The 18,269-nt window shown below is 35.6% G+C and overlaps 4 protein-coding genes across 9 annotated transcripts in view; 1 reads left to right on the top strand and 3 right to left on the bottom strand.

Moving 5' to 3' along the window:
* LOC107702521 (chromosome transmission fidelity protein 18 homolog) overlaps window positions 1-3,239 on the top strand; it is a 17,234-nt gene extending 13,995 nt beyond the window's left edge. Inside the window, exons 19-22 of the mRNA XM_016504863.1 lie at window positions 1,547-1,691; window positions 2,149-2,265; window positions 2,840-2,903; window positions 3,016-3,239. Coding sequence (XP_016360349.1) covers window positions 1,547-1,691; window positions 2,149-2,265; window positions 2,840-2,903; window positions 3,016-3,146 — 457 coding nt within the window. The 3' untranslated portion in view covers window positions 3,147-3,239. The remainder of the gene's footprint in view (window positions 1-1,546; window positions 1,692-2,148; window positions 2,266-2,839; window positions 2,904-3,015) is intronic.
* A 289-nt stretch (window positions 3,240-3,528) lies between these two features.
* LOC107702526 (guanine nucleotide-binding protein G(I)/G(S)/G(O) subunit gamma-13-like) lies at window positions 3,529-4,257 on the bottom strand. The gene is made up of 3 exons (XM_016504873.1): window positions 4,181-4,257; window positions 3,964-4,061; window positions 3,529-3,642 (listed from the first exon to the last, which is right to left on the bottom strand). Exons 2-3 carry the CDS (start codon window positions 4,059-4,061, stop codon window positions 3,537-3,539), a joined length of 204 nt encoding a protein of 67 aa, XP_016360359.1. The 5' UTR covers window positions 4,181-4,257; the 3' UTR covers window positions 3,529-3,536.
* Window positions 4,245-13,325, bottom strand: LOC107702524 (protein disulfide-isomerase-like). The gene is made up of 12 exons (XM_016504870.1): window positions 13,092-13,325; window positions 12,344-12,550; window positions 12,081-12,214; window positions 11,306-11,443; window positions 11,042-11,149; window positions 10,819-10,944; window positions 10,442-10,639; window positions 10,088-10,208; window positions 9,737-9,918; window positions 9,453-9,542; window positions 9,298-9,369; window positions 4,245-4,295 (listed from the first exon to the last, which is right to left on the bottom strand). The coding sequence occupies exons 1-11, from the start codon at window positions 13,255-13,257 to the stop codon at window positions 9,307-9,309; spliced, it is 1,533 nt and encodes a 510-aa protein (XP_016360356.1). The 5' UTR covers window positions 13,258-13,325; the 3' UTR covers window positions 4,245-4,295; window positions 9,298-9,306.
* Window positions 13,326-13,406: 81 nt separating this feature from the next.
* LOC107702522 (ubinuclein-1-like) overlaps window positions 13,407-18,269 on the bottom strand; it is a 13,427-nt gene continuing 8,564 nt past the window's right edge. For 3 of the 6 annotated variants that reach the window (XM_016504864.1, XM_016504865.1, XM_016504867.1), the window contains 3 exons: window positions 17,068-17,305; window positions 16,688-16,786; window positions 13,407-15,411 (listed from right to left, as the gene is read on the bottom strand). In XM_016504864.1, the coding sequence (XP_016360350.1) occupies window positions 15,359-15,411; window positions 16,688-16,786; window positions 17,068-17,305 (390 nt within the window). In that variant the 3' untranslated portion in view covers window positions 13,407-15,358. Of the gene's footprint in view, window positions 15,412-16,687; window positions 16,787-17,027; window positions 17,306-18,269 lie in introns of those variants that run through there. The other 3 variants (XM_016504866.1, XM_016504869.1, XM_016504868.1) reach the window with 3 other exon arrangements.

Raw genomic sequence — 18,269 nt, 5'->3', positions numbered from 1 at the left:
GAATTTTCAGTGCTGCCTAATATTTTTATGGAAACCATGATGCATGTTTTTCAGGATTCTTAATGCAATTAATGCATCCTTTCTAAAAAAAAAAAAAAGAATTCTTACTGTTTTTAGCTTAGAATTTTAGTGTTTTCACTAAATGAGCACATTTATTTAAAAGCATATTACAATATGACAATACACTAAATGCAATAGTATGTAGCAAACTGTAATGTTTACCTTTAATTATTTTTTTGGTCTGATAAAAAAAAAAAATTATGCGATGACTTCTAGAATAAGTGTTTTGCACTCATTTATTGAAACAGACAAATTCAAAATAATGGCTTCGTGGAAATGAATCAAATAATTAAGTTGGTTAATTTTATATTGCCAATGAAATAATATTGAATTCAAATGAAATATTATGTCATCAAACCCTACTAGTCTAGATTAGATGTTTTTCATGATCATGTTTCTGAAGTCTCTTATTGATAAACGCGTGTGTTTGTTCTTTCTGTGATTGGTGCAGTAGAATCATGCAGCAGTTGTTCCTGCAGGCCCGCTGCGAGGAGACGCTGGTCACCTCTGATTGGGGGATTCCGCTGCTGGTCTCCCTGTTGCTGCTTCTGCTTGTTTACGCCTTCCTGTATCTTCCCGCCATCTCTTATCGAGCTCTGCTTCAACAAGCGCTAAGTAACCACACTGAAGCCATGCCCCTGGAAAATAATAAGACGGACTGAGGATTGTACGATTCCCATGCCAAATGTTGAATCATGCATCGTCCAATCATGAGAAGAAATGGTTCAGCATTATTAAACATTATAAACTTTCATCAGAGGAGGCCTGAATGGAAGAAACAATCACATCTACTGCTTTTATAATTATTGTGCTATTTTGACAGACAATATTGTGAATATAATCCAACTCTTTAATGTCCAGTCATGCTAATTCACAGCATGCATTTCCATATATATATGAAGACTTTTAGGCAATTTAATGTGAGATGCGATGGCATATCAGCAGCACAGAGATATTGTAGCATCTGGATTTTATCTAGCTTTTACACTGGAAGTAAACTTGTAACCTTTCATTGCTATCCTGTTCTCTAGAAATGGAAGAACCATTTGATTTTAATGCGAAAACAGCAATAACAACATAATATATAGGAACAAACACACAAATTGTGAACTGCTCCAAATTTTTTAGACTGAACATTCTCCAACTGTCCTAAAGAAATGACTTTGTGTATGTGACCCGGAATACCCCGCACAACTAATCCTGCTTTTGGATTTTCATCTGCTTGTGTGTATTGCACATATTGTTTAATGTACTTTTATTCCTGGAAAAGTGTTTTACCTTCTGAGTAAGAGGGATTATTTAGCTCACCCGCTTTCCACTTTATAAACCATCTCATATTCATTTTTCTTTATATCCCTCCTCGTTAGATTCCCTTGTTCAGGTTCACCTTGGAGTAGTGCTCATGAATAATATTATTATGTTATGTAAAGGTCTGTGCTGTTAGGACTAGTTGTACATTAAATGACCTGTGTGTGTGTTTCCACAGTAATGTAGAAGATGTGGTGCATTTTCCTGGTTTGCCTCCCCGGAGGCAGTTAACCTATCAGGTGAAGCAGCTGATCGCCAGGGAGACAGAACTAGAGAGGATGAGGAGGGTAGAGAGAGCCCAGCAGAAACGAAACCCACAGAAGGTAAAACACACACACACAAAGTTTGATGCTTGGCTTTCAAGTGTGTTTTGTATTATTTTGTTTGGTTGTGTTTTTTTAAGATTATTTTTTGTCTTTAAAAAAACTATCTGTTTCACCACTCATTTGCAGTGTAAACTTGAAATACGTTCCAATGCACTTTTTTTTGGACTGCAACATTATGACTTGGCTACAGTTTTGTCCGACTTCAGTCATACCAGTCCAAACTTTTGCGAAGTTGGACTAACAGACCTAGATAATGTAGCTCGACTTCATCTAGTATGTACACTAGACCGAGGTGAGGCGCAAAATGTATTTAATCATTTAGGTATTGTGTTGTGTGTATGTTCAGCCCCAACACAGGCTACAACTATACAACATATAATATGCAGAGCTGTAGACAATCATATTTTGTAAACAGGATTGTCTAAGTTTCAAAGCATTTGTTCTCTGCGTTCAGACGGAGACCGTTAAAAAGGACCAAGAGGGGAAGAAGACAGAAGTGAAGAAACAGACAAGCAGGAACCATCAGCAGAGGCTGGAGAACATAGTTAAACAGACTGTGGTGGAAAGCAGGGTAAAGTATCTATATTAAACCACCTTAAATCCTTTACATCTGTCCTTAAACAACCTCCCCATACTAATAAAAAAATCCCATTTTAAAATGTATTTTCCTTAAGTCCACTCCACCATTGAATATTATCATAGCAAATTCAATGCTGGGATTGGTGATTCACAACTGATCTGTAACTAATGAGTTTTACATTATTGCAGATAATAATGACAAAAAATTGTAAATAATAATTTGTAAATATTATATGCAATAATATAAAACTAATTGTGAATGTGCCATGATAAAGAGATAATATTTACAAATTGCAGTGCTAATTATAGATTATATTCATAACCTAATTTAAAATGCCAAATGCCAGACGTTGGTTTTTGCTCTGAACTATTTCGAAAATTCGCCCCTTTATCCATTTTACAGTGATTCTGTGCCACCATGTTATATGATTGTCCTTATACTGGTTCTCTTCGCATATGCTTGACTTATGCTTCATAATAATCCAAGATTAATTGGGTAAATAGCGGATCAGGGTCGAAGTGCTCACATGTGATGACTTGTTTATTTATCCTTTTCATGTTTAAAGCCTGAATTGGATTTCTTTGGACGAGCCATTGTACCCAAGGAGAAACCTGTGGTCACCACTACAAGTGTGTTGTTGTTGTTTGTATATATATATATATATATACATTCGTACAATAAATCGAAGTCTTCTGCATAACCTAAATGCTAAAAATGAGCTGATCTCACTTCTCTCTGCAGGTGAAGATGGTAAAGGAGGTGGAGTGATGCATATCGGTAAAGCTGTGGGTAACAGTGATGTATGGTTTCGTTTCAATGAAGGTGTGTCCAATGCAGTGCGCAGAAACGTTTACATTCGGGAGTTACTTTAAAGTGATGTGGGCGAGAGAGAAGACGAAGCTTTATGAATGTTAATTTTCCACCTTAAATCAATACACAAAAAAACAAAAATGTTCTGAACCTTGTACTGTATAGTTAAAAAACAAACATCTACAATGTGAATAAGAAAAAGCACGGGTTCCTCTTTGTTTTGTTTTTTATTGTTCTTGTATAGTTGTCTTACACTTTTATAAATACATGTTTTCACTGAATAACAACAGATTTTCTTTCTTTCTATTCATAATGTCGTGGCATGATAAGCGTAAACAACAAAGCAGATTTACATTTGCATGTTTGTCCATCCTAGTCAAAGTCGGGCAATGTAAACATGACAATGGGTGGAGTCGCTCCTGTTACCATAGTGATGAATGACAGCTCTTGCGCTATATTATAACACATTTGCTTGACTCCACCCATGGGTTGTCCTTCAGTATATCTGGATTCAGAAATGGATCCTCATTCATTTTCTCCTCAATCCATTTAGTTAATCTGAAAATGAATGGATAATAGGAAGATAGAAAATGGCAAAAAAAAAAAAAAAAAAGGTAGCCTGAGATTCCTTGCTTCTGTCAACCCGTATGAATTATTTACTTAATTTACTTCACTAAACTTGCAACTTCACAAATCAAAATACATATTTGAATACTTCATTTAATATTTTTATATTTTTAGCACAAATGTATTACGATTTTTATTTATACAGAATGATTTGCATTTATATATGAATCTGTGCAAATAAAAATACCCCTAGTTGGAAATCCCTGATTTGAAACAATCCATTGCAGTAGATGTTTTATGTTTGATACTCACTCTGGAAGCGAGACCGATGTTTTCTCTCTGTTAAACTGTAGCTGCTGCTTCAGACTATCCACATGGTTCTTCAGCTGAGTCTCATCCAGCTCATCCATCTGAAAAACCAGCCGTCATATTCGTTTCAATCTTATGTCAAAGTCTTTAAGCTAAATTATCTGTAATTGATAGCTAGGTAATATAAAATAATAGTATATAAAATATACAATTAGCCTACCGTACTAAGGTCAGAGTTAAGTAGCTTAGAAGTGAAAGGATTGTTAGGAGTCCTCCAGCAAGTAGCCTGAGTTTGAATGCTTGAGGGTGTCTGTTTTTTTCCCTTTTGTAAATTCCTGGTGTACACAAAGGAGATTTAGATACACACCTGGCCTTGAGGTTATGCAGCATTCAAGCTACTTTGTTACTCAAATTCTCTCTCGTCTACAATCGTGAGTTGTAGTGGGAGGGATGTTTAGCTCTTTGGACTCTGTGCATCTATGTAAAATACATGCAAAACTGTTCAATGATGCCCTTCTGGCTTCACCTAGTTTTTACCAGAGAAACTATAGAATAAATGTTGTGATGTTATCAAGAGAATAATTGTTTTAAATATAGTAGTCACTTGATAACATTGGTAAATGTCCTCCAAAAGCGTAGAGTTAGTTAGATTTTGTGATTTAATTATTGTTGTACCGCATTTAAACAATAATTGTGTTTGGCACAACAGTTGTCCTGATTTTGACACTTGGTTGTCACATACACTACCAATCAAGAGTTTGTGGTCCGTAAGATTTTTTAGAAATAATTGCTTTCATTCAGCAAAGATGCATAACAGTGATCTAAAGTGTTTGTTACAAAAGATGTATAAATATATAAAAGATCTATATAAATATAAATGTTGCTCTTTTGAGATTTCTAGTCATCAAAGAATGTATCTTGAAAAATGTATTGCATTTTCTGCAAAAATATTAAGGAGCACATCTGTTTTCAACATTTATAATAAGAAATGTTTCTTCAGCACCAAATTAGTGTATTTACGAAAGATCATGTGACACTGAAGACTGGAGTAAAAGCTGAAAATTCAGCTTTGCCATCAGAGGAATAAATTATATTTAAAAAAATTCATTTTTTTTTTTAAATGTTTGTTATTGTTTCAAAATATTACTGTTTTCTGTATTTTTAGTAAATGTTACCTAAAGCAACTAGCAACAGCAAAAAGGTTGGCGAAGCTCTCGACTTCCTGTCATTTCTACCTGGGATTTGCGTACTAGTAGAAACATAACCACTGGTGACTTCCACCACGTTAGCTGTTTGGTTAAAAGTGAAGGCACCTGTTGTTAATGAGATCAGGAAGTACTACGAGTGAGCAATGTTGTAAGTTGCTAAGTCTGTCTAAACCCCGCGTCCCTTAAGCCACTTATAATAACACGCCAAATATATCTCTTAGTCATGTGTGCTTTTAGACAGTAGAGTTAAGGCTTGATGTGCCTTTACAAACAGCAATGAATGGTGGTATGATGCAGATCATGTTTTATTCCGAGTCTGATCAATGCTTTATAGACAGTTTTAAATGAATACACTTTGAAAAAGTAAAAAAAAAAAAAAATCCCCATAAAATCCTGGAAATAGGTAAAAACTGAGTGTACAAATCCCTTTTCAACAGAATACTTGCATTACAATTCAAAAACATCACATACAACATCATAAAACTGACATGCATTTGGCAGATGCTTTTATCCATAGTGATTTAAATTCCATTTAAGCAATATATGTTAATTCATGCAATCTGGGAATCAAACCTGTGACCTTGCCTTTGTTAGTGCCATGCACTGTTCAAGCAACAGAAAAGCTATATCCTGCAACCAGTGACGTCAGCCAATAATCCTGTCCATTAACAGGACATTTCATTTTTCCAGTCAGGTCTGAAATATACCAGTAGACGTGACAATGCATTGTTTTCATTGTCATTATAAACTGTAAACATTGAAAGTTCAATTTTTAGTGAATATTGTGTAAAATAAGTGTTGCACTTATATGTATATTCCATTTTCTGCCATTAAACTGTAAGTAATAAATTGCTCTGCATGTATCAGCCATAAGGCACCCAGCTCTTTAGTTGTTGGGATCGACATCAGCCCATTGCAGGACCCATATCAGTCGACCACTACTCGAAACTACCACGTTTTTCAAGTCCGCACAAGTAACAGGACATGGAGCGTCTAATCTATTCGATGCTCTTCTGACTGATTTTGTCCACTCTACCGAGGACCGCAGCTCCGGTAGCATTCTCCACCCCTCGCAACCATTCAGAACATTTCAGCAGAACACTCTGATCCACACTCTGTTCTTCGTCTTCCTCATATTCCACATCATCGTATCGGTGACGCTCATTTAGAAGAGAGATCTTCACCAGTGGGATGTTGGATCGAGAACCTGACTTGGCAAGCAGAGGGTCTTTCTGATGCAGTGCCATTACGGTGCCACGGACGACACGGAGCTGCTTCTCACGGCTACGTTTCCGCAGGACCAAGGTGGCCTCAGGTGTCAAGTTGAGAGAGAAGTGAGATGCATTATTCAGTCCATGGCCTGATCCTGATGAAGCCTGTGGACTACAAGAGTCTTTGGGGATGTTTGTTGCTGAAACGCTGGCAGGAAACAACTTCTTGCTAGAGGATTTCACTGAGTAGGTTGCCAAATTGGTTGTAGAGGTACTATTACCAGAAATACTTTTAGAAGTTGGGGTGGAGGAACTTGAAGGATCGGTGTTTTTTGGAGTCATAATCCAAGCGCTTTTACCCTCCATCCTCAAGCCAGATGTAGCTCGACAGGTGGGCAGCTTACTTTTGTGTGGTGTGCCCTTCTTGCTCAACTTCTTGAACCGTTCCTTCGCAGAACCTTTCTCCTCCACTGTCTTGAACAGAATCACAGGCGATGGTTCTGCGAGTTTCTCTTTGCCCAAGTTGGAAAGACTCCGTGGTCTTGTTACAGGTGGGAAAGGCATCTTCACCAGGTAGAGCAGCACGTAGGACAAAAATTCAGTTTTGGAGGTATAGTGTGACAGAAATTGGACATGATTTTTCGCATGATCAGGACAACCCGTTATTTCCAGAGCCCCCAACATCCACTTCTTTCTTCAGACAATCAGGGAATCAAACCATTCCCAAGGTGACCGACACTGCGGAAATAGCATGCAAAAATAGTCTGGCTCTTTATAGGGTGTTGGGAAAGGGGCTTAGCCAAGGCACAATGTGTGAATCCTCTGGAGTAGGTAAGCCTAACACGTGCAGCTTTGAGTTGCGTAACAGATGGAGATGTAAACATTCACGAGTTGCACTCTTGCTGAACTGTAAGATTAAGGTAGTAAAGGTAGACTACACGATTTTAGCCCGATTTTGCCACGATTTGCTTGACATAGGGTGTCGTGGGGATTCATAAATGACGATGGGCGTCGGGACGCAAGATTCCATCGTTTCAGCTCGTGTAGTGTGTCATAGTGGACGACAACCGATTCCGCGTCTTCGATGCTTCACGACATCACGACAGAAAGACTAGCATGTTTAATTTTTTTTCCGTCGTCCACGACGAGTTCTGTCACATTTGTTACATTGACCAATAGCAGCACAGAAGCTCTTTCATACACCGGTTTCAAACATGGCGAAACGAAAGAGAGATGATGGTGCTGCTAGGTGGAATTATGCACGACAAGATTTTAGGAGTTAAAATCGTGTAATCTGACACAGTGACTATCGTGACCGACAAAAATAGTGTGTAGTCTGAACCCAGCATAAGAGGTTGATTGATTTACAAAGCTTCTTTTTCATCAAACAGTCTTAGTCACATTTAAACCCAACTTGGCAGCTTTCATGGTAAATATGGTTATTTCTTGGTATTGTAGTTCTAAATTCAAAATCCCAACATGACTGCAGGAAAGGTTACAGTATGTATTGTGTGTACGTTGCAATTTCAGATCGAAAAGGCTGGCCTTGACTTACACTTCTGTAGATCAATGTGTTTGTCAAGTATTAGTATATCACGTGTTTAAGTGTTTTCCCAATTAAAGGATTTTAGAGTTTACTGAACCAAATCTATTTAGGTCACGCAACCTCTCTCACATACAGTCTGTAACTTTGTTTATTTTTTGGGATCAGGTAAAGGTTCCTCCTTCATGCTGTAAGCCTGCCATCAAAACTTGAATATGACAGTATGCATGGTCATTCCCAAGGTGAGGCCAAGGCTATGTTTTTTTTGAAGGAGTTCTGAACAGATTTTGCTGTAAATATAGTAATATAGAGTTTAGACCTGCTGGTAGATATTTGTAATTACAGTGCCTGGGGCTAAAAAGGATCTTTCTAGATTGTTGCCAATGGAGTAACGTGTGTATATATGTATATATATATATATGTGTGTGTATATATGGGCACAGTTTTCATTCAGTTGTCATTTTATTAAACAAATGAACATCATTCCACACAAGAAATGGTCTCTCACTGTGGCTACATATTTTTTGTGTTTTTAGCTGTATTGACTAGGGGTGTAACGATATTCAAACCAAACCGGAAAAACCGTGATACACCACCCACGTGTGTGCATACATATCGCGGTACTCTTGGTAACGAGCCGAACCGTGAGTAATCTGAACCGTTACACCCCTAGTATTGACCAATCATATTCCTTGACTGGAATCCATATGTGCTTTGAAAAAGATCACATTTTACCTTTTTGACAACATATAGCTCTCAGAGACCTGCAAGTTGTTTTTAAAGTTAATATGAGGTTGCAATGATCAGTTTAGGATGGAGGCAGCACTTTGAAACAGAGGCTCCCTCTAGTGGAAATGAAGTGTGTGTGCAAATTGTCCTTTAAAAGTAAACTGTAGTGGAGTATACTGTACAGAACAATAATATGAGACCCTGGACCACAAAACCAGTCATGAGGGTCCATTTTTCGAAATTGAGATCTATACATAATTAAGTTTTAATATATTTACAGTAGGAAATTTATAAAATATCTACATGGCACATGATCTTTACTTAATATCCTAATGATTTTTGGTATAACATAAAAATCAATCATTTTGACCCATACAATGTATTTTTGGCTATTGCTACAAATATACCCCAGCGACTTAAGACTGGTTTTGTGCTCCAGGGTCACATATCATAAACATGGTATCAGTGGGTAACCAGCCAGTCAGTGCTGTAACTACAGCGTCTTGTTTTCACACATGTACATATTGAAAATACTTGTTACATTCATGATTACAAAAAAATTTTTAAATTGGAAAGAGTTTGATATAAAACGTTACATTGTTAGTTTCGAAGAAATCAATAAAACTGCTTTAGTTCTTGAGATTACAGTGAGTGATTAGAGTTCCTCTTTCACAGCAGCCTTCTGTTCATTCAGATATTTCTTCCTCCGTTCCTCCTCCTGTAGCATATATACAAGCACAGCATGGTGAGTGCATAATGAATACAATTCATGTCTATTAATGTGAGAGTGTGATAACTTACCTTGACTTTGTCTGTTTTGGCTTTTTCAGTCTCTTTTTTCATAAATGTTACAATAGGCTTCAGCTTCCTCTTGCCAGAATATGGCACTACCTGGCAAATATTTTAGTACGATGATTACAAAATACTCATGGACTGTACTCTTATACAATACAAGCACGACTAATTTCTTTAGCCCAAAGACTAACACAATAACGTGGCTGTCCTAAATATGGATTTACAATCAATATAAGATCTGAAATATTATGCAGAGCAACGTAAACAGTTAATTGTAAGAGACTGCTTACCCTCTCTGAATAAACAGCAGGAAATAATTTGATTGATGGGTATTTTTCTCTTAGATGAATGTTTACATCGTTTGCAGTAACATCAATCTTGGCAACAACAACATCTTCATTTTCACGAAAGTGTTCAGCAAGCTCTTCCCACAATGGAAACAGTGCACGACTTCCGATGCTCCAAGGTGCATCTATTGAAATACAGTATGTTCAAAATGCTCATGTTTTTACATGGAAAATGGAAATGTCAGAATAAAGAGGTACAATCATACTTAATAAACAAAACAGCTAATCACAGGCTAAGTGAAGACACAGACTCATGATATCAAGTTGAAGCATTTTAAAATTTGAGGTACTTACAGAACAAGACAATGACATTTTTGTTATGGTTGAAGGCCACTATTTCAAAGTTCATCCCAACCAGCTCTTTCACTGGCTGTGTGTCCCAGTTTTCAGGAATTGACTCACTCTGCAGTTTAGGCTATAAATTACAAAGATATTTGAGCTTTGAATATTATAATAACATTTTTTATATATAATAGTTTTTCAAATACATTTTAAAAATATTTTAATTTCTATTTTAGTAATAGTTTTCATTTGAATTATTATTTTTTAATTTAAAAAGATAAGACAAAGATAAAAATGAAAATGAAAAAAAAAAAAAAGTATAAAAAGATGAAAATTTATTTATTTCATTTACCTCTCAATACTCACCTTTGCTTTCCCATCCAGGTATTGTAGGCAGAACTCTAAAAGAGTCTGTGTGTCAAACTTATCAGATGGCAGCTGGTATTGAACGTGGTCTGATAAATTGACCATACGTATCTGAGGCACTTCTTCTGATCTCACACGGAAATACTCCATAACACGGCCATTCCGTGGCTCACTCACATCAATCATCACAAACAGAACCTAATGATAGAGTTAAAAGAAAACAGAAAGGCTTCACTACTGGCATCCACCAATATCATAATAGTAATCCACAATATTTCTAAGGATATTTCTATTGTTGATTTGTTTATTTCATTTTATTGTTGAGCAGTACTGGATTTTATGTGGTTTATGTCTAAATATAAGTCAAATGTACTGACCTTCCCTCTGAGTTTTTCCGCAGTGGTTTTAAAAGCAAGGTATGTCTCTTCAAATCCTTCCTCAGTCTTATTAATAAACAGAAGAAAATGGTTCAGCACCACTGAGTTCAGGATCTTGGATGCTGTCTGGGAGGAACACAAAAAAGAAAGAGGTTTGTTTATTTTTATACATCTATTATATGTCCTAATGCCTATATATTAAAATACACATATATAAAATGACCTCGCCATTGTACTCAGTCACAAGTTCCATCTCATACAGTCTGATAAACTGAACAAGATCTGTCTTCACTGTGCTGCTTCCCAGCTCAAACTGCTTGTCAGGTTTAGACTAAAGAAAATGATAGACATGGGTGAGACAATTCATAATGTGCGGTAAAAAGAAGGCAGATTATTATTTTTTTGGGGACATTTTATTGATGTGTGGGCGGAAATGTTGCAGAGTCTTGAAACTCAGAAAAGAGTCTTGAAAAGCAGAAATTCTTACCTTTCTGATGAGGAGAATGGTATCTCCACTGATCTCATACTTGCTGAAGATCTCATCATTTCCTGTTACTCCAAAGGGCAGGTCTGCGATGTCAGCGGCTGTTTCATAAAACACTTTCACTATGCCTTCCTCAAGATCCTGTAGTGTATGAGCATCATTAAAAACAGTGGCGAATACAACAATGCAATAAAACATCTTTGAGTTATTTGTCCTTCATTTGAACTGATTCTTTTGAGCAAATGCACAAAACATTTGTCAGAATCCTTCATTTGAACCGTTTCTTTCAAAATAATTGAATCAAATTTGCAAAACTATAATAATAATGCTTTAAAACATCTTTAGTTATGGCTGAATCATGAATGAATCCTTCATTTCAGCTGATACTTTTGTAGGAGAAAAGCTTGTTGTCCTTTATCAAAATGATCATCAGTGAAAAGCAATAATAATACTACATTAATTAGTTAAAAATTTATGTTTTCTAAATTTTATTTTATATTGTCACTTTAAAACGTCAATTAATATTTAAATAGAGAAACTACTGAACAACAGGTCAAGAAAACATATTTAATTACAAAACAATTGCAAATCCCTCCACTGTGAGAGAAAACATAATAAATAGCATACCTAAAATGTTTTTTTTTTTTAATAACAAAAATGATACATAATACCTCAGGACTTCTGTGCACACTTTTTTATGATGATTCAAATCTGTGAAGCATATTTTCACTGAACATAACTGGGTAAAAAGACTCACTAAAATAAACTGGCAAGTTACCTTAAATAATCCCAGCACCACAAGCTCCTCTTCTCCTATGAATTTTTCCAGCTGTGTGAGATTACTGATGATGTTAGCACTCGGCCCTTTTCTTCTTTTAAGCCATGTCAGGATTGTGGCAGAGCTCTTAAGATCTGGGGATGGAGTCGAACAACAAACATTTATGGAAAACTGATCCTAAAGGGATGCATCCCTATATTCGATTTTGGAAAGGCATAAGGGTCAGTAAATAAGGACAGAATCTTGTCATATTTCAACATTACCTGGACAGTACACTGGATTGTTCTTGTTTCCAGACAGGTACAGCCGTAGTGATGGTATTGTTGTGACATTAAGGGATGCAGCAAGATCTTTTTCCTTTTTCACATCCACTCCTCCAAGTCTCACATCAGACTCCGCTTCCTTCAGCGCACCGGCTGCTTCTCTAAACTCAAGGATGGAGCCAAGGGACTGGCCAGAAAGAGGCGCATCTACAGCAGGTACAAGTAAAAGCTGCAACAGTTTACTCCTTGTTGCAAATACGCACCAAAAATTTTTTAAAAGTGCATTTTGTAGTGGTCCCAGATGTGCTGACTCTAATTCGCTATCTAGTTTGCTTCTAGTCTGTCTTCTTTGTACACTGTGTCTTCATAAGTAAATAGTCATTCAGCAGATGTTTTCATCCAAAGCAACAAACAACCCCACTTAGGTTAAATGATTTGCTCAAAGGCACAATGGTGATAGTTCATGGTTCATTGTGAAGATCGAACCAGCAACTTTCCAATTACCAGCGCTGAGATTCAAGCAGAACACCATGCCACCATTATTCACCTGAAGTGAGTTTGTTTTATGTCTTTGAAATAGATGTTAAAATCTCAGGGAAACAATCTGAGGGGTCTCAATAAAGAAAAACAAGCATTACATTAAAAAAAAAACTTTTTACTTCGAGTTGAAGTATTGATTTGTCAGCTCATGGAGCTGGATTTATGACAAGAAAGCCATAAAAACACACATGCAAGAAGAAATACTCACAGAAATGGACCAATAGCTGGTTGTGCTGTTTAAGAGCCCATTCGAAATTGCTTTTTGTCAGCACTAGAACATCTTTGTCCTCGATGATCGCATCAGAATCACTCTCCACCAGAGCTTCGCATAAATACATGCACACGCTCAGGCAGAGCGTAATGTACACCTTCATACTGCCTTCAGAAGCTGGAACAGACTCTCTGACCTTTGAGTGTGTGTGAAAGGTGTGTGTGGAGTGTACAGGTGATATAAGTGTGTACTTTGGCAATGGACCGTTTACAGCCAATACGGAGAGATAAAAGTCGAATAGTCTGAGGGTGACTTGGAGAACAATAGCTTCTTGTGCTTTTGTGTGCACAAATCTCTGTAGTCCACACAGCAAAGGTGCAGCTTGAACTCCATTAACACTGTAAGTTCAAACATTAGTGACCTAGACAAATCTGTGATAAGAGGTCGCTGTTCATTCAATCTTTGTGCGAGAATGAGTCTGGCATGGCATTAAAGCCTTTCTGTGTGAAACATAAGGGTGTGACGGATTTGGTGACCCTGCTGTACATGTCTGGTGTTGTTCACATCAGACCAAAATACTTTTTAGGATATAAAACAGAGGAGGTTAGACAACACAGTAAATTTGGATAACATTAAAGACATTTTGTGTAAAATATTGTGGGGTAATGGATTCCGGTAACCTGTAATGCTGCCTTGGCAGATTTGGTGACCCTGCTGTTAGTCTGTTACTGTTCACATCAAACCAAAATGAACAAACACATCACTTCTAACCACAGAACTTATTTTACTCCAAAATTTAAATCCTATATTCTAAAACATCCATAGTGGGTTATTAAGATAAACCAGGCTAACATTGTAGTAGTATTTCAAACTAAACATCTTGATTTGTCATAGTTGCCAGATTAGCATTTAAATACTACTTTAATGAAATAGCAAATTTTGTTAAATATCTTCAGTATATCTACATATTTGATTAAGGATTCATTTATCGAATTAGATTTGAGGAAATGCATCCAACATCTGCTTTGGTCAATGTATCAGTTTTCTTTAAAGTTGTCATAATTTCTCAGGTTTCTTTTGTTATAATGTTGCAGCTAGTGGATAGTTCCAGAAAGGCCAAATAATAGTACTTACTTTTGTTTAGTTATTTACAGAACAGCTGTACATGTTAACGTTTAGATATACTGCATCACTGGCAGTAATATGATTTAAAAGGAATAATGTGGTAAAAACCAACTACAGCTGTATTAAACAAGTTCTTCAGTATCTCACATTGTGTCTTCAGCAGCGGTCACGTATATACAGACCGTATAAGAGGTCATTAAACAACACGCACCAGTTTTGCTGAACTTTTTTTCCAACTTTGCATAGACTTGAAATGAGGCTTGACATTAATGCTCACTGTACATTAATATGTACAAAAATATAGCGAAAAAAGCCGATGAAACAATTTCTGCTAGATTAAAAAAATAATAATAATCTGACCCACCTTCTCAATACAATGTTAACAATAGAATATTTTAGGAAACTTTATTTTCCACATTTTACCTCAAGTCATTTTTCAGTATGTTCAAAAACAAAAGCAGGTGCTTTTATCTCTACATATTTTGCAGCATTACTCAATAACTCAGCCATTGTACTTAGCAGCCCTGAGATCATAACACTGGCATCATTTTAATTACCCAGTCCAACAACAACACCACCAAAACAAGACAAAGTGCAATCTCGGCCTTTGACTAGTACAACAGATTCAGAGTTGCTTTATATTTTCATTGCAAACATGTACTTGGAAATAATGCTGTAGTGTGGAATCCCACACCACCTGGAATTCATTGTTGTTCATTTAATTTCATAAATAGGTTAGGATTTTGGATCCTCACTTGTAGATCACCTCTGAGAGAGAGAAATGGCAATTGAAAAAGGTAACAACAGACAAATTCACTCAAGCATCTGCCTTAAAGTAAGTGCATTTCACTGCACTGAGGTCACATGGCTGGTCATATCATCCAAATTATAATCTCATTACTGTGAAAAAATAATTACATTATAATACTTATGCCCATTCATGATCAGTGCAATTTTTTTTAACTGCAAACAAACAACGTTTTGATTCTAAAATATACAAACAAAATGTCTCCTAATCTGCTCTTTCCATTAGAATTCAAATCCATGTTCAATCATATCAGCTCCATCTTCATGATCTTAGGAAAAGTGGCAAATTTTGCTGTAGGTAACAGTTGGCTTTTGTTTCATTCTAATGGCCATTAATGGAGTTTTCTCCGAGCATTTAGACCATCTGTGTGGATCTGGCTTCCATCTGTGTCATAAAAACAAAATGTTATTTTATCTCCTAAAATTACACTGATGTGATTGTTCAATGTAATGCTGGCTTCATTTAACCAATCAACATGAAATGACACTCATGAACCATTTTACTTACATAAGTTGGCATAAAGAACGTTAAGAACGTTTGATGATTTAAAATATGCCAGGACTTAATTTCATTCAATGAATTCATCGATTTGGAAAATAAATAAGGCACAATAAAACCAGGAACATGTATTATACAAGTTATTCAAATGTATTACAAGTAAATGGAGTCCATTTGGATTTCATGTTGATTATAAAACACTACAAAACTATAACACTGACATCATACAGTCTAGTTTATGATGTCAAAAAAGAAAAAAGGAAAACCTTAACATTTGTCAACAATAACAACAAAAAAATGTAACTTATTATTTACTATATGAAATACTTGAGACGATCAGCTAAATTAAAACTCAGACTATCAGAAAACTCATTGTAAGCATGCAATACTGGTCAAACTTCAAAGAAAGTTAAATTCAAAACAATCAGCTAAAGAAAAAGCATGACCAAAGAAATACATAATGCAAGCAAACATTAAGACAAGGGCTGCACAATATTTGAAAAACTAACATTGCAATATTTTTTCTGTGATATACACACATATACATACATATATATATATATATATATATACACATACACACATACATATATATATTAAAAATAAAATACAGGAATTGTCCCCAGATTCTGTAAATAGCTATATTTAGAAAAAATAAATAATTCTAGAATAAGTGGGGTGATGGGAGAGCATCTGCTTAGAAAAAAAAAGCTGGAGATTTGTGTGTGTGAAATTCTTTTAGGACTGCAAGATTTGGAAAAAAACTGAAAAATCTTGGTGTTCATACTTGGATTTACAATTTACAAGAACCAGTAACACCAGTAAAAAAATATTAATTCCCACTGTTTTTGACCAATTCAGTATGACTATATAATAATAATAATAATAATAATAATATTGATTTTATTGTGATTATTGATTATAATACTGAGGTTGTGATATTGAAAAAAATGTAAACAAATGTTGTAATACTGTAAAAAAACTATAAATTAAAAAGTAAAAAAAATAAATAAATAAAACAATTTACTTTTTTACGTATTAGTTTTGTTTTTAGCATTATTATTTTAATATATTGTGCAGCCACAATTAAGACGAAAACAATGAACAATGTAAGCGCGTTTCAACTGTCCCTATGAGCTTTCCCAAAAGGGTGTAAATTTACCTAAACCAAAGAGCCATGGTGTTAAAGAAAGAAGAGGAGCAGGAGAAGAAACAGGGACAGACAGAAGATGAACTGTGCTAGAGCACAGCATGGAGTTACCTGAAATAGGAAAGAGAGGAGGAAGAAGAAGAAAACACCAGGATGACAAATGCAACATTACAGTGATGGAGCAAAGTGCTTTACACATGACACCAGAGTTGGGCTTCAGCGTGTGAAGTGTGTTATTTAAAATGCTAAAATGGTTCAGGAAGAGAAAACCTTTTTGGAATCAATACCGTTTTGTGCAGCAATTGGAGCATAAATAACACACTTTACCTTTAAACAAAGAGATGATGCTTACCAAGTTTCCACTGTTATTTTCAGGATCAATATCTGCTCACCGTGTGCCAGACCATGCTGGAAAGTTCCAGGTGCTGGGCCAGGAAAAACAGCTCCTTTGCAGGCCTGAGGCTGTCCAGGGAGTTTGGTGCCAGGGCTGAGCCCAGGGAATGGGAGAGCATGCAGGGGGGCAAAGCTCGGTAAGACACCAGGTTGTACTGTGGTGGGGTAGGAGGACGGAAGGAGGGATAGAGAAGGGGTGGGAAGCGCTGGGTTCCCACAGGAGATCTCACCAGCTGCCTGAAATACAAGCAAAGTAAAACGTAAGTATTATTCAGTCCAACTATAAATAAAACCATTTGAAACATCAGTGCTTCAGACAAATCCAAAGTAATTGACTGAACTTTTTGGGAGTGTTAGGTATAATAATATATGCATTATACTGATCAAAAGCGACAGTGAAGATATTTAGAATGTTTACAATTTATAATGTTACAAAGGACTTTCAATAAATGTAGAACTTTCTATTCATTAAAGAATGTATAAAAAAGTAACACAGATTCCACAAAAATATTAAGCAGTTCAACATTTTTCACCAATAATAATAATAATAAGAGTTGTTTCTTGAGCAGCAAATCAGCATATTAGAATGATTTCTGAAGGATCATGTGACACTGAAGACTGGAGTGATGGCTGCTGAAAATTCAGCTTTACATCACAGAAATAAAGTACATTTTAAAATATAGTCAAATAGAATATATATTAGTGCTGTCAAACGATTAATCGCGATTAATTGCATCCAAAATAAAGGTTTTTGTTTACATAATATATGTATGTGTGCTGTGTATATTTATTATGTACATATAAATACACACACATGCATGTATATATTTAAAAAAATATGTTATGTTTATATATTACATATTTATTTATAATATAAATTATATGAATATAAATATAGACATGTAAATATTTTCAAAATATATACTGTATGTGTGTGTATTTATATATACATAAATATACACAGAACACACACATATATTATGCAAACAAAAACGTTTATTTTGGATGCGATTAATCACAATTAATCGTTGGACAGCACTAATATATATATATATATATATATATATATATATATGTGTGTGTGTGTGTGCGTGTGTATTTTTAAATCATAATAATCTCACAATATTACTATTTTACCATATTTTTGATCAAATAAATGCAGCCTTGGTGAGTATAAAAAGACAAAAACACCCCAAACATT

Source organism: Sinocyclocheilus anshuiensis, unplaced genomic scaffold, assembly GCF_001515605.1.
Source record: "Sinocyclocheilus anshuiensis isolate Anshui unplaced genomic scaffold, SAMN03320099.WGS_v1.1 scaffold218, whole genome shotgun sequence".
NCBI lineage: Eukaryota > Metazoa > Chordata > Actinopteri > Cypriniformes > Cyprinidae > Sinocyclocheilus > Sinocyclocheilus anshuiensis.
Note: the sequence above shows the minus strand (reverse complement) of the source record. Positions and strands in the feature narration are given on the sequence as shown.

Coding starts and splice junctions, on each gene's coding strand:
- LOC107702526 (XM_016504873.1), bottom strand. CDS start 4,061: ATGGATGAGCTGGATGAGACTCAGCTGAAGAACCATGTGGATAGTCTG. Junction 3,643..3,963: donor ACATCGGTCTCGCTTCCAGA/GTGAGTATCAAA, acceptor ATTCATTTTCAG/ATTAACTAAATGGATTGAGG.
- LOC107702524 (XM_016504870.1), bottom strand. CDS start 13,257: ATGAAGGTGTACATTACGCTCTGCCTGAGCGTGTGCATGTATTTATGC. Junction 12,551..13,091: donor CCAGCTATTGGTCCATTTCT/GTGAGTATTTCT, acceptor TACCTGCTGTAG/ATGCGCCTCTTTCTGGCCAG. Junction 10,945..11,041: donor TGACTGAGTACAATGGCGAG/GTCATTTTATAT, acceptor TGTTCCTCCCAG/ACAGCATCCAAGATCCTGAA.